Source organism: Neltuma alba, unplaced genomic scaffold (assembly GCF_004799145.2).
Source record: "Neltuma alba isolate B1F8T4 unplaced genomic scaffold, ASM479914v2 tig00002385_pilon, whole genome shotgun sequence".
NCBI classification, from domain to species: domain Eukaryota; kingdom Viridiplantae; phylum Streptophyta; class Magnoliopsida; order Fabales; family Fabaceae; genus Neltuma; species Neltuma alba.
This window is the reverse complement of record NW_021632842.1, coordinates 1-15374: the sequence shown is the minus strand read 5'-3', so window position 1 is coordinate 15374 and position 15374 is coordinate 1. Positions and strand designations below refer to the sequence as shown.

The 15374-nt window shown below is 34.2% G+C and overlaps 3 protein-coding genes, 1 long non-coding RNA gene and 1 other non-coding gene across 5 annotated transcripts; 3 read left to right on the top strand and 2 right to left on the bottom strand.

The window, feature by feature from the left end:
• Positions 1-1245: 1245 nt before the first annotated feature.
• Positions 1246-4378, top strand: LOC114724900 (uncharacterized protein At4g18257-like). The gene is made up of 3 exons (XM_028911359.1): positions 1246-1660; positions 2430-2744; positions 3824-4378. Exons 1-3 carry the CDS (start codon positions 1386-1388, stop codon positions 3996-3998), a joined length of 765 nt encoding a protein of 254 aa, XP_028767192.1. The 5' UTR covers positions 1246-1385; the 3' UTR covers positions 3999-4378.
• A 957-nt stretch (positions 4379-5335) lies between these two features.
• TRNAL-CAA (transfer RNA leucine (anticodon CAA)) lies at positions 5336-5419 on the top strand. Its single transcript has one exon. It is a non-coding gene; the product is annotated as a tRNA-Leu (tRNA).
• A 206-nt stretch (positions 5420-5625) lies between these two features.
• On the top strand, positions 5626-7685 carry LOC114724921 (protein POLYCHOME-like). The gene is made up of 3 exons (XM_028911380.1): positions 5626-5707; positions 5874-6237; positions 7080-7685. Exons 2-3 carry the CDS (start codon positions 5881-5883, stop codon positions 7413-7415), a joined length of 693 nt encoding a protein of 230 aa, XP_028767213.1. The 5' UTR covers positions 5626-5707; positions 5874-5880; the 3' UTR covers positions 7416-7685.
• A 1640-nt stretch (positions 7686-9325) lies between these two features.
• Positions 9326-12554, bottom strand: LOC114724912 (serine/threonine-protein kinase Aurora-3-like). Its single transcript, XM_028911369.1, has 6 exons — positions 12236-12554; positions 11560-11802; positions 10980-11075; positions 10292-10506; positions 9827-9899; positions 9326-9734 (listed from the first exon to the last, which is right to left on the bottom strand). Exons 1-6 carry the CDS (start codon positions 12359-12361, stop codon positions 9633-9635), a joined length of 855 nt encoding a protein of 284 aa, XP_028767202.1. The 5' UTR covers positions 12362-12554; the 3' UTR covers positions 9326-9632.
• Positions 12555-14465: 1911 nt separating this feature from the next.
• Positions 14466-15182, bottom strand: LOC114724815 (uncharacterized). The gene is made up of 3 exons (XR_003738354.1): positions 15165-15182; positions 14979-15079; positions 14466-14636 (listed from the first exon to the last, which is right to left on the bottom strand). It is a non-coding gene; the product is annotated as an uncharacterized LOC114724815 (long non-coding RNA).
• Positions 15183-15374: the final 192 nt, after the last annotated feature.

Below are 15374 nucleotides of genomic sequence, written 5' to 3'. Positions count from 1 at the left end.
AGTAATAATCAAACAATAATTAAATGCCAAGAAATGCCACTTATTCCAAATTATAATTCATAAATATACATACATTAAGGTTTAAGACAATGAGATTTTGATAACTCAAATCAATTTTCAAAGTAACATCAATACCCTCATTATATCTTCCAAGTTTGTGCAACACTCTAATATTACTCTTCCACTTTTAAATATAAGACTCTTTTTATAATGTAATTTACATTACAAAAGAGGTCTTATATTTATAACTGGAGGAATATTTATTATCTATTTAATACCTTAAACATTACAATGTTAGATATAACTAAAAAAATAATATGAATGGGTTGGGTATACTAAAAAATAGTATTATAATATTAAATGCACGATAAACAAAATTAGAGATCACGTTGAAAATAACCGCCCAATTTTCAAAAATCAAGTGGTACCAATTTGAGTTAGAATGTGGAGAAAATCTCACATGCGTCCCAAGTAACATAATTTATTAATTTAAGATTCCTTAAAATTTCAAAATAAAGAAGAGGTTCCATGATATCTGAGAGTAATATATTTTAAATAAAAAATTATGTTATTATCCCTGTCCCTAATGGACAAGTTATATAATTTGATTTTAACATAAAGATTGTTACATAATACTCATTTGTTCTAGTTTGATCTTACATGCAAGTTATATTATCCTATAAATTTAGTTGTCAACTAACACTCATTGAATTGTTAGTAATTTTTTATTGACTTATTAATCCGTACCTATAAACCTGTTAATAGTTGTCCACAACAAAATTATGATATAAGCTCATCATTTCATCTAATACTAGTGTGTATAAAAACTTTAGTGACACATGATTTTAGTTTAAAAATTGTTATATAATACTATTTTGTAATAATTTGATCTTATATGAAGATCATATTATCTCATTAATTTAGTTATCAACTAAAACCTTTTCCTATTAGCTTGTTAATTCACTCTCATGAGTTTATCAATTAAAATATGAATAATAACATAGTTTTTTATTTAGAATATATTATTCTCACGACTCCCATCGATTTTTTTGGCCAAACTCTCATCGATTTTCAAATTCTAAAAGAGCCTAGATAAATAAATTGTGTTGCTATCAATTTCGTTCAACTCGACGAAACTGCTAGACTTTTCTCTTTTCTTTTCCTTTTCTTTTTTAAAATAAAAATGGATGTTCGTATATTGTTCGGTCGACCCATTGAGCCCGGCGAACAAAACCGCCTAGGTGATGAAGCTGTCGAAAACCTAGTTTCCTGGATTCAACTGATCCTGATTCTGATTCGATCATACTGCTGGGTTTTTCTTTAGATCTATAGCTTCATACTCAGCGTCGGATTCTCTTATCGTGGTGTTTTGCTTCAATTTCTCGATGGGGGAAGAGGAGAAGAAGAAGAGGGTGGTGGTGGAATCGCTGGGATGGCTAACGGAATCGTCGATAATGCCCAAGAAGCACCGTGCAATCGCGGGCGTCGGGGCATCGTCGATCATGGAATTGAAAGCTCATCTCTACAGGTCTCAGGAAGAGTCCAAGAAGTCTCGGGAATTAGCGGGCCCGGAGGTTGAGTACCAACGCGCAAAGTCGAAGATTGTTCGTAAAGATGCTCTCTCCGCCAAGAACTCTGGGGTCGATGCCCGTGATCTCAAGTATGTTTTTCTTTGTATAATCTTGTTTTTTTTCTTTAATGATATTCGTGTTGCTACTGCTAACACTTATTTGTATTGGATTGGGTTCGGAAATAATAAAGCTGGTCTGACGTTGTTGGGCACTTGTGAATTTTTTGTCTTCTTACTCTGTTCTCTTAGCCACTGATAAAATGTTGAGGGAACTTAGTTTATGATGGAAGGCTTAGTCTGTATATATATCTTTATATCTAATAAATCTACAGGAGTGTTTATAAGCCATGAATGATCATCATGTCTTGTTAGATGACATTCTTTGAAATAAACGGACCCCAATTATTGACTTGCTATCAAAACAACTCTGGATCTCAATTTCGACTATATTTGAAGACATTTTATCTCGGTGAATGTTTCTGAAACTTGGAAAGAGTTTTTGGAACTAAAAGTGAATGGATTCAAGCATTTTTCAGTCGAATGATTTTGGTTCTTTGCCATTAGTTTTAGCATAAAAGCAGTTGAATGTGGCTTCTAAAAGTTATGCGCCAATTTTAGTAAGTAGGATTAGTTGGACCCATAAGATGTATTTTCTTCTGAAATGTGTCGAACTTGCTAAATGATGGTTGAAAGAGAGGAAAAATACTGAAAAGAGTGATGGTAATTGTTGAGGCAGCAAGTTCCATTTGATGCTTAGCATTACTGATTTATTTGTTATCTTAATTATGTCAACATGTCAGGATGGATTTATTCAGCTTGTTCTTATTATGCTGAAACTTCTTTTTCTACCATAATGCAGGGACAAACTTGAGCTAAAAGCAGTTGAAGATGGATCAGTTAGCTATGCAGCACTAGAGAGAAAAGCTGAGTTGTACGATAGGTTAGTGAAGGGAGAGTTATCTGATGAAGAGGATCAAGAAAAGTATTGTGTGGACTTTTTCCGAAAGGGGTATGAGCAGGATGAGTCACAACCACCCCAAAGCCACGGTGTCTCTCAGACAGTGCCACAAGAAAATGAAGAGGGTGATAATGATGCTTCTTTGTTGTTTAACACCAAACCCTCTGCCCGAACGGCTGGAACAGTTGACAGTGTTGAACACAAGCGCTTTATTAGGTATGAGATCAATGCTTTTTTGTGTATTGGCATGGCTCTCTACTGAATTCAGATTGAGTGTTTATTGAGTAGAATGTTTGGATTCTTTTACTTTCCCCTTGTTCTTATTCCTGCAGTGTTTTTTCTTTGAACATGCGTATTTAGTCCAATAACAAGTGGCATAAATTGCTGTGGAAAGATTTTACTACTTTAGTAGGACAAGTTTTTCCAGGTTGGACTTCTGGAATAAATTAAGAGTGTGTTTGGATGAAACCAAACCGTGATTTGGAAAAGTGATTCTGGAGAATAGATTCTGGGAAGAATAGATTTTGGAAAGAATAGATTTTATGAAAAAGTGATTTTGAGAAGTGAGAGTGTTTGGATAGTTGTTATCAGAAGCACTTTTTATATATACAAATTACTAAAAAAAGACATAAATTAATATGATAATTACAGAAAAAATAGATTTTATGATATATTTTAATTTGAAGGAATAAAATTGTGAATAATATATTTTTTATTAACATAATTAATAATACATAAGATAATATAATTAATAAATAATTAATATGTATATATATTTATAAAATATAAGATTAAATATGTTTATAAAAAAAATAACAAGATACATATCCTATAGGCTCTCACACTCTCCTTTTTTTTTTCTAAAAGCAAAAATTTTTTGCTTTTTTCAAAACTATGGTTTTGGCCCAAAATCATGGTTTTGGTTTTTGGGTGATTTATTCCCCAGACCATGGTTTGAGGTGTCACCCAAACACAGCCTAAGTGTACTTTAGTAGGACAAATCTTTCCAGGTTGGACTTCTGGAATAAATTAAATGTCATGAGAAAAAGGCCAAAGGAGGCGGGGCAGGTAGGCTTGGTTAGAAGAAGCTTGGTAACTGCGATGTAAATTCTTTAATTCTTGAGCACTAAAAAGGGAACAAGCCTTACGCTCTGTGTTATTGTTAGAGTTTGTTTTCTCATTGACGCGCTTTTTGATAATTTCTCACTTTTTTCTCTCGTTTATCATGGATAAAATTGTCCTTAATGTCTTATCATCGCTGGTTCTATAATTTCCTTTTGAATTATGGTTTGCAGGGAAGTACATGAAGAAGCTAATCGAGCAAGAGAAAAGGCTTCTGATATAAAATTGCGCAGGCAGGAGCAGGTAGCCGCTCATAGAGAGAAACTAAAGCAGGCCTATCTTCGGAAGAAGCTGGAGCAGATGAAAGCTGCAGCCAATGGATCTGAATCTCAGAACAAGCTCACATGATGCCCACTTAGCCTTTTCTGCCCCGACTTAAGAAGGCCAATGTGCGTGAAACCAGCAGGCAATCTTGAATAGAAGCTTGAGGCGCCGAGAGGCTTGGTCTTGTGCATCTCCGATGTGATGCAGGTAAAACAAAAAGGAAAAAAAAAAAAAGCATCAAAATTCGTTGATGGTGCAGCGTTCATGTCTCTGGCTGCATTTATTGTAATGAAAGAGCATGGCCTGAAAAACAAAGAAAAAAAGAAGAGGATGAGCCTCATGGAAAAATTCTTTTTGCCCTTGTACATAATGTAATTTGACATGAAGTGTTGAGTTGGGCTTTTCCCTGTTTCCTCACTTTGTGAGAGTAATCTATGCGCTATAAATCAATTTTTGTCAATGTATACCAAAAAAATTTTTTGGGGTTAAAAGTTGCATCTCAGATCTTTTCTATTTGTTTTCTTGCTTCTTCTTTCCCAGGGCCACAGCCTACAAGCAACAATTTGCAAAGTTGGACGGGTGGGAATGATTCAGTTATGATGTGAATGAGTGGCATGAACAATCACTATTATTCCTTGATGAATTAAAATAACTACCTACGTACATACAGACATTGAAAATAAAAAATTTCGGAAGATAAAATCAGAGTGTAAGCTTTGGGAATAAAAGTTACTACTACCTTCTGAGATCATTTAATTGGTTTTTCGGTTTCAATTTCCTGGTGTCATCAAGCAACAATTCTGCAAAATTGTGGAAGTGGTGGCAATGAGCCAATGCCTGAGACATGAAATTTAGTCCTTTTTTGGGATTAAATTGTGATTAGGACGATTAATTCGTGAAATTCAGGACATTTAATAATTTGCCATCACCTAAGTACAGACTGTTGTTAATATTTTTCCCCATGAAACTAGTTCTTCTATCATTATTACCGTCCAACACTTTATCTAACAGAGGACATATAATAATTAATAATTAATACTAGTGAATATGATTTACGTATTGATATGCACAAAATTAAGGCTTACTTATTATTTAGTAATGTTACCTGTATTTCGTTTACAGTATAATTTATGTTATAAATTATATCTTATATTTAGGGGTGAAGGTGGTAATTTGCTTGGGGGGTGGTGGAGGATGTTCGGACTGTTCGATTTTATATCTTTATAATTATTTCTTTATACTATACTTTATAATTTATAATATAATAATATACTATATAATATATATAATATATATAATAATAATAAAAATCAAAATTGATAAAAAAATTTAAATAAAAATAAATCAAATAGACAAAATGAAAATAATGTACTGTTCGATTGAGAATAACTATTGTACTTTACACACACCCAACATCCAGTGTCAGGATGGCCGAGTGGTCTAAGGCGCCAGACTCAAGTTCTGGTCCTCGTGAGAGGGCGTGGGTTCAAATCCCACTTCTGACATTTTTCGCAATCTTCTTTGGCCAACTCATCAGATCATAGTCAAGATTCTGCAATCTCTGGTTTTTTTTTTTTTTTTTGTCGGGGAAAGATTCTTCACCGTTACTTGGATTGGATCCGCTCTGCACACAATTCAAAATGAAAACGAGCCGTTTTGAGATTCCAAATTGCAATTTGTATAAAACCGCCCATTTTTCCATTTGAAAAAAATGAGCCGCATTGGTCTTCTACTCGCCCTTCGTTACTCCTCTTTCACTAGCAGAGACCATCGACAAACCCTGCCGTTCCAAGGTAAATAACTGTTTCCTTCTCTTGCTCTTTATTCTTCTTGCATGGTCTTCCTTGGATCCCTCTGTATAAAACGTTGCCGGATAATGGGAATGCCGTTGTTGTCTTAGTTTTCCGATCCTATTGATTCGATCTTACAATATTCATGTACTTTAAATTAACTATGAAGGGTAAGTATGCCGGAATCACGAGACAGACGGCCACAGCCTGTGGACATAGCGGCAGTATTCACTAGCCGGCGATCTGGGGTCATGGGCATAGTAGATGACGAGTTGGATTCGGCTTTATTTCGATCCACGCCAAGTCGAGTGAATACTGTCTGGACGACCTCAGGACAAGCAGCCGGGTTGGGGGGTAGGCGAGCTGGGGGGAGCGTCATCGGCAGTTTTGGCAATCTGAGAAACGGACCACCTACTATTGACAGGAACAGTCCATCTTGGACTGATCGGCGGGGAAGGGTCCGACCATCGCGGAGCGTGCTACCTTCTTGGTACCCAAGAACTCCGCTTCGTGACATCACCGCTGTTGTGAGGGTAAGAGGCATTCCTATACATAGCTGCTTTTTCAGGTTTATTGCTATGGTAGAAAATCAAGCATCCGTATTCGGGTGTTCGATAATTAATTTTGAGTCGAAGTCTTGCTGCTGTCCAACTTAATTCGTAAAAAGCAAAAAGAAATGATGTAAAATTTTTTCGAAATTCTGCATGTTTTTTAGCCTTTCTTAATGATCTGACGTCAACCCCTTTTAAGCGTGAAGTTTAATCCTCTGAATTAATGGCGGATATTGTTGGCATGTGTTGGGGGCTGGATTTAATTTGGGTGAGAATGATAACCAATTAGACGTTTAATTATTCTTTGAATTTCAGTTGGATGGCTTGTTCTTACGAATTAGAATAAAAAGGAAATCCACACTGACAAAATGAATGCACTAAAACCATACGAGAGTGTTGTTTTTAAATACTTTCTGGGACAGGGCTTATGGTTATTTAGTCTATTAAATCATTTAGTCTTACACTAAACTAGTGTTGCCTGAGGAGTTGGAGCCAAGATGGCCAAAAATTCCAAAAACAGAAATAGGGGAGAGAGTTCAAAAGCATTTCAAAAAATTGAACTTGCAACGATGAAAGCCTTGATGTTCCTTTTGGTCAGTTTCATCAAATAGCTGTCATCCTTACATATGTTTACTTAATAATCAATGGATCCCTAAGCATCTTATATTTTATCGGAGACTACATTTGTGCCAGATGAACCAATTGTCATGCAGCATACTGTATGGTCCCGTCAGTTTTTGGTGTCATGTTTTTGCTTTTGTTACTTTCGAAGAATTTTTAATCCTGTCTGATATATGTTAACTGACATGGATCTCTGCTTCTAGGCAATTGAAAGGAGAAGAGTTCGCCTAGGAGAAAACCAAGGACAGCAACCTACTAGTCCATGTCCGGCAGATCAATCTCCTGCAGACTCTCCAATCCCAACCATTGGTCACAAGTTCCGGACACCTACTGGTTGTAAGTTGCCAAAAATTTTACTTGATATCACCAATCAGTCTGAAGAAGGACCAGAATTTCTAACACCACAGAAGAAGCTCCTTAACTCCATTGATATGGTTGAGAAAGTTGTGAGAGAGGAATTGCAGAAACTAAAGAGAACACCAAGCGCGAAGAAGGCAGACAGAGAAAAACGAGTTCGTACTTTGATGTCCATGCGTTAACTTTGAGGTATGCTATATTCGTAGTGGGGCTAGAAAGGGAGCTGGAATTGGAGACCCTAGCAAGACAGGAAAATGAAAATCATTGCTCGATTTATCATCCTCTGATGATAGTTTAGACCTCATTTTAGTCGATAATAATTAGTTTCATGTGCGCTCTAACACTCTTGCTGAACGTCTTGGAGTAGGACCAGTAAGCATGTCCATGTGATCTTTGATAGGTTGGAGTAAGGGCTAAGGATAGTACGTATCATTCTGTCAGATGTACATAAGTGGCAGTACTCGAGAACTTGACTTTGTACCATTACTTTTGTTTTGTACCGTTAAGTCACCAGAATTGTCACGTGGTTCCAACCTTTCGTGATTTTACTTTTTATACACTATTGGCAATTGCCAACGCAAGTCGTCCACATGATCAACGGCTCAGGGACATGCCATATCACCTTTTTTTTTTTAATTACACAGGCTGACATTAATCATTTAAGATTATAAAGATTTATAAGTAAACTTGAACATGCGACTTTCAACTTAAAAGTTTCTATGACATTATACAGTAAAAGCATTGGCATGTTATATCACTCTTAATAAGTTTGCGTTTTAGTTGATTGCATCTATGTTTGCTAACCAATTACAGTCTCCATTTTCTTTATCTTGCCTCCCTTTACCTTCAAAATTATAAGGCATTTGTAACTAACTTTCACCTTCCAAAAATACTGTCGATAACATTATAAAGTAGTTACTCTTTCCACATCTACTCTTATTTAATATGGTAACTTAATAATAAATATGAAGATCTCGTTAGTTTCAAATATTTATCAAGGACATTTTTTGGAAAAACTTCATTAATCACTCCTAGAAAACATCAAAATGCATTATATTTTTAAACAAGAAAAAGAGTAGGAAAATGCCTTTAAAAGAACATGTACTAAAAAAAACTGTGTATATAATAATGGCATATGTGTAACTAATTGAAAATTTGAAGTACTAAATTGAGGCTTACTGAGATATGGAATATTTTGAATAAGAATGACTCAATCTAAAGTGATACAAGGATGGGTCTCCATAATGTTTCTCCAATCCATACTCCAACTTGATTACAAGGGTGTGTTTGGATTGACGTTAGATAAAACTGACTTCTAGTGTAACTGACTTTTGTAATTGAAATTAGAGTAAAAATCAGCTAGCGTAATGTGAGTTACATTTGGATAAGTGCTTATAAAAAGTCAATTGAAAAAGTTAAAAGTGATTTAGATGAAATAGAAAAGTGAGTTTAGTTCTAAAATGACTGAAAATGGCATGGACTTTATTGAATAGTAATATTTGATATTTTATATTTTTAATATGATAATAGTTTACAAAATACCTAAAATTATTATGATAAAATAAAAATTTATTTGTGAGATTATAAAATAAAAATATTTGTCACCGAGAAAAATTTGAAAACATATTATAAATAATTAATTAAATATATATAACAGACAAACATGAATATAAATTAAAATTTATTTGGTTTGAATAAAAACCCATTATGCTAAAGAAGGAGATGAGACAGATGGAAAAAATGTGAAGACAAATCTGAGTTGGTATATTTTTAATATTCATTTTTAATGATTACCATTTGAAACTGCAGTATAAAATGAAAAAAGTCAAATTTTCCTCTATTGAGTCCAACTGATATTGAAGGTCAGGAATTGGTTAGACTTTAACCCATCCAAATAACCATTTAAGCCGCAATAAGCTACAAACCTTAGTTTCACACTTTCCTAAAAGCTTTTACCGTTGCAAACTACAATCCAAATAAGCCCGAAATTCTTGTGAACCTGTTAGTGTGTGTCGCAATATCTTCATTCAACCGCACGAAATCCTTTCAATCAATTTTCTACATTCACATCCATATTTGCAAAGCTCAGGTGAAAGAAATGGGTTTTAATTTGTGATAATTGGCAGTTAACACTATACGGGAGAGAATCCTAGTTTATAACTTTAAGCTAATGTATCTTAAATTCCTAATCAATACATCGTGCAGGAATCTCAGACAACACCATTGTGTTTCCTTACAGCCCGTTGCAAAACTCATCCTATAACAGTTAGATGCACAGTTTTTGACCTTCATATTTCATCAAAGACATGCCCACAAATAGTCACTCCGCTCACATTTTATATCAGATACGAAATTCTAACTTCGACAATCCCTCAAAGCCAGTGGTTGAATGTGTGTATCTATTTATTGCAGATACCCATAGGATCAGCATTCTTGACTATCCAAGGATGCTCCATAATCTTCTGAAGTGATAGCCTTCTCGTGGAATCTTTCACCAAGAGCTGCATCAGTTTCCACATTGCATTCAGAAAATGGCAATTAAATTTTTTCACTGAAAATACTTGCTTTTGCTTGGATATGAATATGAAAATACCCGGCTAATCAGATTTTTGGCTTCTGAAGAAACAGTTGGAGTAGAAGGGAAATTTAGGTCAATCTTCATTATCCTGCATAATGTAATATGCGTACTCATTATAATAGTTTGAGGCATAGACACTAATGTGGTCACATCTAGCATCAAATAATGTAAAATAGCCCCGGGTGGAGCATGTATAGATGGATGGTTATTGTTAACCTCCTCACTAATTAGTGCGTAGAGATTAACAATATTGTATCTCCACGTGTGTTTTGGACCAAAACTCTCGCTTTTCACCAGAAAAAGAAGACATATAAAAATAGGGCACACAATATGTTCGTGTCCAGAACCGGCCATGACAATATTGGTGTCCAACATTTTTTCTTCCTTTTGTTTTTTGGTCGAACATGCTTGCCTAAAAATGGGTGAATAATTCATTTGTAGCTAACAATAACATCTACCACCACACATGCAATTCATTACCTCTTGAAAGTGTCAACTTGACTCTCAGCCTCAAATGGGGGAGAACCATATAAGAATTCATAGCAAAGTATACCCAAAGTCCAGTTATCAACAGAAAAATCATGTTCTTTGTTTTCTACCATTTCAGGTGCTAGATAATCCAATGTTCCACACATAGTATGTCTCTTACTTCTTGACTGTACAGACCAACCAAAATCTGCAATTTTAAGGCGACCCTGCAATTATACCATAGTCATTCATTGGGTACTCTAGAAACGGCACTAATATTTTAAACAGGAACCAACTAGTTACTGAAAGTTTTCATCTTATATCTGCAGAAGAAATCAATATTTTGAGGATCAAATGCTCCTTGATTTTCTTTTTATTGGTTACAATCATTGTCAAGTTGAAGAGAAGAAATGGAAAGGGATTGGGCAAGAAAAAGCAGTGGGCAGAAGATAAATGTATATACTGTCATGCATGTCATATTTCAGGAAAAGAAAATGTATTTCCAACAGAAACCCTGAAGAGGCCAGAGATGCAAAAATCATTCGGAAGAAATTGCGAACTTTACATGCTTGGGATTCTATTGAAAAATCCAACTCTGGCTGAGTTGCTTTAAGTTGATGGGAAAAACTACATTACTAGCAGAGAAAATTGCAAAGAGGAAACAACAAAGGTAATAATATACAAGTCATATTTGACGTACCTCATGGTCAAGCAACAAATTCTCGGGCTTTATATCCCTATGAATGACATGCTTCTCATGACAATATGCCAACGCCTTTGTGAGGCTCAAAATATACTAAAATTATCACAAAAATGTTAAAGTCAATTTAACAATACGGGGAGTACAAAACGATACTTTCCTATAAGATGTTCAGATAATAAGTGACGAAGTTTTTTGTGAATTTCTATTTCATTTTTGCCACATTTTCAAATTTTTCCAGAGCAGCCTTGTTCATTTAATAGCTACTATAAGCATAAACATCACTGCTTAAAACTCGTAAACATTTCAGACTATGCATATGCGATTCACTCTCTTTCAGTTACGTAATTAATAAACTCACAAAACAAACCATAGCTTCCTATGCTCTGATTCAGCTTTCTCGAAACTAAATAATGCAAGGTAATGCCTTGAAGGATGAATGTACACTCTCCAAATATATGACGGTCAGGCTTCCTCCTAAATGAGGCCATATCAATAAGACTCGATAGTGAATCAAGTCGTCAAAATAACAGAAGTGGGCAGGGCGATGCGTAGCAAGTGACAGGTGACAAAAACTTACCGTGGCTGCTTGCTTCTCGGTGAGATGACCTTTTTTTCTGAGCTCTTTGTAAAGCTCACCGTTATGAGCATACTCAAGTATCAAGAAAACCCGTTCGGCATCATGAAACCAGCCATAGAGACGGAGAATGTTGGGGTGCTGAAGACTGGTCTGAATCTCCATCTCTCTCCTCAGTTGGTGATGAATTCTGTACTTTTCTATTTGTTCCTTAAAAATAACCTTAAGTGCCACAATATATTTGCTCTGAAAGGAATAACACGATTAAAAAAAATCCATAAATAGCCATCTAGCCGAGTTGGTAATTCCAAATCAATTCAACGAAGGGGATACTTGAATATCACATGTAGATTCAGTACCAGCAAAAAAGAGAAATATACACACTGAGGAATTCATAGTAAGAAATCACGAACCCATCAGGGAAAAAAAAGAAAAAAGAAAAGTAAAAAGACTATCTTCTTTGATCCACCATAAAAATGAACATTCAGCATTGAAAGCTACAGCCCAGACAGAGTTGCAGTGAAACAGTGAAAGAGAAAACCAGATATTTACAAAATTAACCAGTATAAAACAATGTGGAGTCAAATATTTTGATCACAATTTCGGGAATCTTGAGCGAACGCATGAGTTCCGAACAAATCAGGCAAAATTAAAGAAAGGGAGTTCTTAAATTGAGAACCTTGACTTCTCGAGCGACGTAGACTCTACCAAATTTCCCTTTTCCTAGGGGTTTTCCGATCTCGAAGTCTCTCAAGGACCATTGCTTCTTAGGGTTGTCTTCTTTGGGTTGATTTTGGGAAACCATCTCAGTGTTTGGAGATTCTCCGATTGAAATGCGAAAAACTATATGAACGTATTACGGTTTCAGAGAATTTATCAAGTGGCAACTAATGGCGACTATGGCAGTCAGAACAACTAATCGAAGATGCAATTCGTGGAGCAGAACAACTAATCAAGTAAAGCTAAAGAAGATCAAAATGGCAAACGGAGTGGAAAGGAAGCAAATTTAAATCGAAGAGCGGGAAGACGATGAACTCCTTATGCTTTAATTTTACTTTACCCATAAAATAATCAGTACTAAGAACAATTCTGATTTTGAAAATAATTTTAAGGAATTTACTATTCTTTATTATTTTTATTATAAGTTTCAAATAACTAATTTGCAGATAATAAAAATTAATTAAAATTAATGAAAATTGATAAATAGGTTATAAATATATTTTTGATTTAAATATGTTCTTATAATAAATGAGATAAAAATAAGAGAAAATATATGAAAAAATGTAACTAGAATATAGCAGAAAAGAGAGAACAAAATATATAATATTTAATAAAATTTATATTGTTTTTGGTCATTTTACAACTAATCTTACTTTTTTAATAATAATCCAAACAATTTCACAAACTTTATAGTCAATCAAACATAAATCACATTACCTAATTTAATGCCTTTTGAAATGGCTTATATTAGTTTTTCAATTTAGTTTATAGAATACGAGAGAAGTATATAAGATGAATTTTTGTCTTGATTTACGTGAAAAGTATTTATAAGTGATTTCATCTAATCTATTTTTCCACCAGTTAAATTGAAAACAAGTTATTTTTTTAACCGGTAATCCAACTTGTCCAACATCTGTTCAATGTTGGCTGTTGGGTTCATCAAAACCTGCTTTTAAATATCTGTGGTTCCCATTTTCTAATTCTTATTCAAAGAGGGTTTATATTTTGCGTTGTGATAATTACTGAAAGGGGGGAAAAGCATACATGCAATTATTTAGATGTTTTATGAAGGTTTTTGATCAGATGATAGCATGTGGAAGGGTCTCTGTGTCGGTATGAAGGTGGATAACAAATACCAAGTGTCTGTATGCTTGTAAGCTTTTGTCCAAAACTTCGATAATAAATATGGAAAGAATATATGTGAATGTAATTGTTTAAGCATTTGTTGCGAGACTTTTCAATTGAACAAATGTTATATTAAGGATTGACAAAATTTATCTTTTTTATTGATACAAATTTCACAAAATCATATACATTTTACTCTTCAAGAAAAACTGTCATATTTTTGAAATAATTCTGAACTAATTATTATTTATATACAAAAATATTTTATTATATATCAAAGTAAATAGAAGATTTATGGATTTCTTTTCTAAATGAGTTAATACAATTTTTAGTCCCTTAAATTTATTGCTATTTTAGTTTTGATTCTTTCAAATTTTTAAACTATAAGTTTTGATTTCTCAAATTTCTTTTTCACTTAAAACATTAATCCTTATGATTTAATAAAAAATAAAAATATAAACTATTTTACCTTTTGAAAAATCAAAACCTATAATTTAAATAAAAAATTATATTAATGCTTTCTAAATTTTAACATTTCCCCCTTTTTTTCTTAACCAAGAACATTTCCCCTGTTAAAAAGGTAGTTTGAGAAAGGTTTAATTGGCCGCATCAAAAGTGAAGTTGATATTCATCAAAAAAAAAAAAAGTGACGTTGATTGGGTCTAGTTATACTTAGATGACGAAAGATCTATCTGCCTTGCAAAAAAGAAAAAGAATCCAAAATTCGAATTGAGGGGTTTAGAAAAAAAAAAAAAAAGAAGAGGGATTTCTGCATGCGGCATACTTTTTCTCGGCATTCTGCCTCTGAAATGAGAAATCTGCTAGGATTGATCTGTCTTGTGAACTTGGTGAGCAAAATACAGACTCGAATATATTGAGCGACGTTTTTACAGTTCCTTGAAAATTGAAATGTTGAAAAGTGAAATATTCACTGTTTAGACAAAAGTGAATTGGGAATCCACTGACCGAGAGCACAACACATTCTTGAGACTTCAGAAGGCAAACATTGGATGAGCTAATAGAAGTTCATTCCATCTAATGAACAAAATTCTCAATACTGTCAATGAAATACATGATATGGTTGGCATTACAGTATAGACAATAATAAAACTTGAAGGGGAGAAATTAAAGTTCCTTTGACAGCAGAACTCTGTCATGTCAAGTTAGCCCGATGATCTCCCAGCAAGCAGATGCGTCAACTCTGGAGAGTGAGGTTCTGCTTCCTGAAAATCATTCTGCATTGTTCATTAAATGAAAAATTAACTTGAAGACTGCAAGACTTGGGCGTATCACAAGCAAAAATAAACATGATTTTTCAATCATTCTTTTAATGTCAGGTCACAAGTGTTCTAAGGCCGTGTCTGAAATCAAATTCTTTCGCTTAGAATACTCCACGGAAGAATCAAACCCAGAATGATGAGGGAGATGTCGACTTAGTTAAACCCCACTAGAGAATCCAGCTGAATTGAAATTCATACCAGGATTCTGGATTAAGATTTTCATGTCTGCAATTCTATGAAATTTTATCCACTGCATTTCACGAAAGATAAATTGGTTATAAATTGCGAAATCCGTACCTTCAACCTCTAATATCCCAAATATCTGCATCCATGTGCTCCTATGATATCATATGCACCACTCCATCAGCTATCATTACTCTATTGTCATCTTGCAACTTCTGAAATTTCAGAAAGACAACAGATTTGGTTTTATCAGAGTCCAGGATGAAAATATGGCACCACAAATTCATTCAAGGATGGTACCTCTAATAGGAATAATATCTCTCTCTCTGCTGTAACTGGATTCTGCCCCTTGGTTGATAACATTCTCTATATCTGAAATGGATATGAGATCCAAGCGATTGGCACGCATATGCTGACCAATAAAGAATTGAATGCTTCGATTCTGCATTTTGACGGAAAATATTAAACATTAGAAGGTAGAACTGATGTCGCATAAATAAAACTACCACG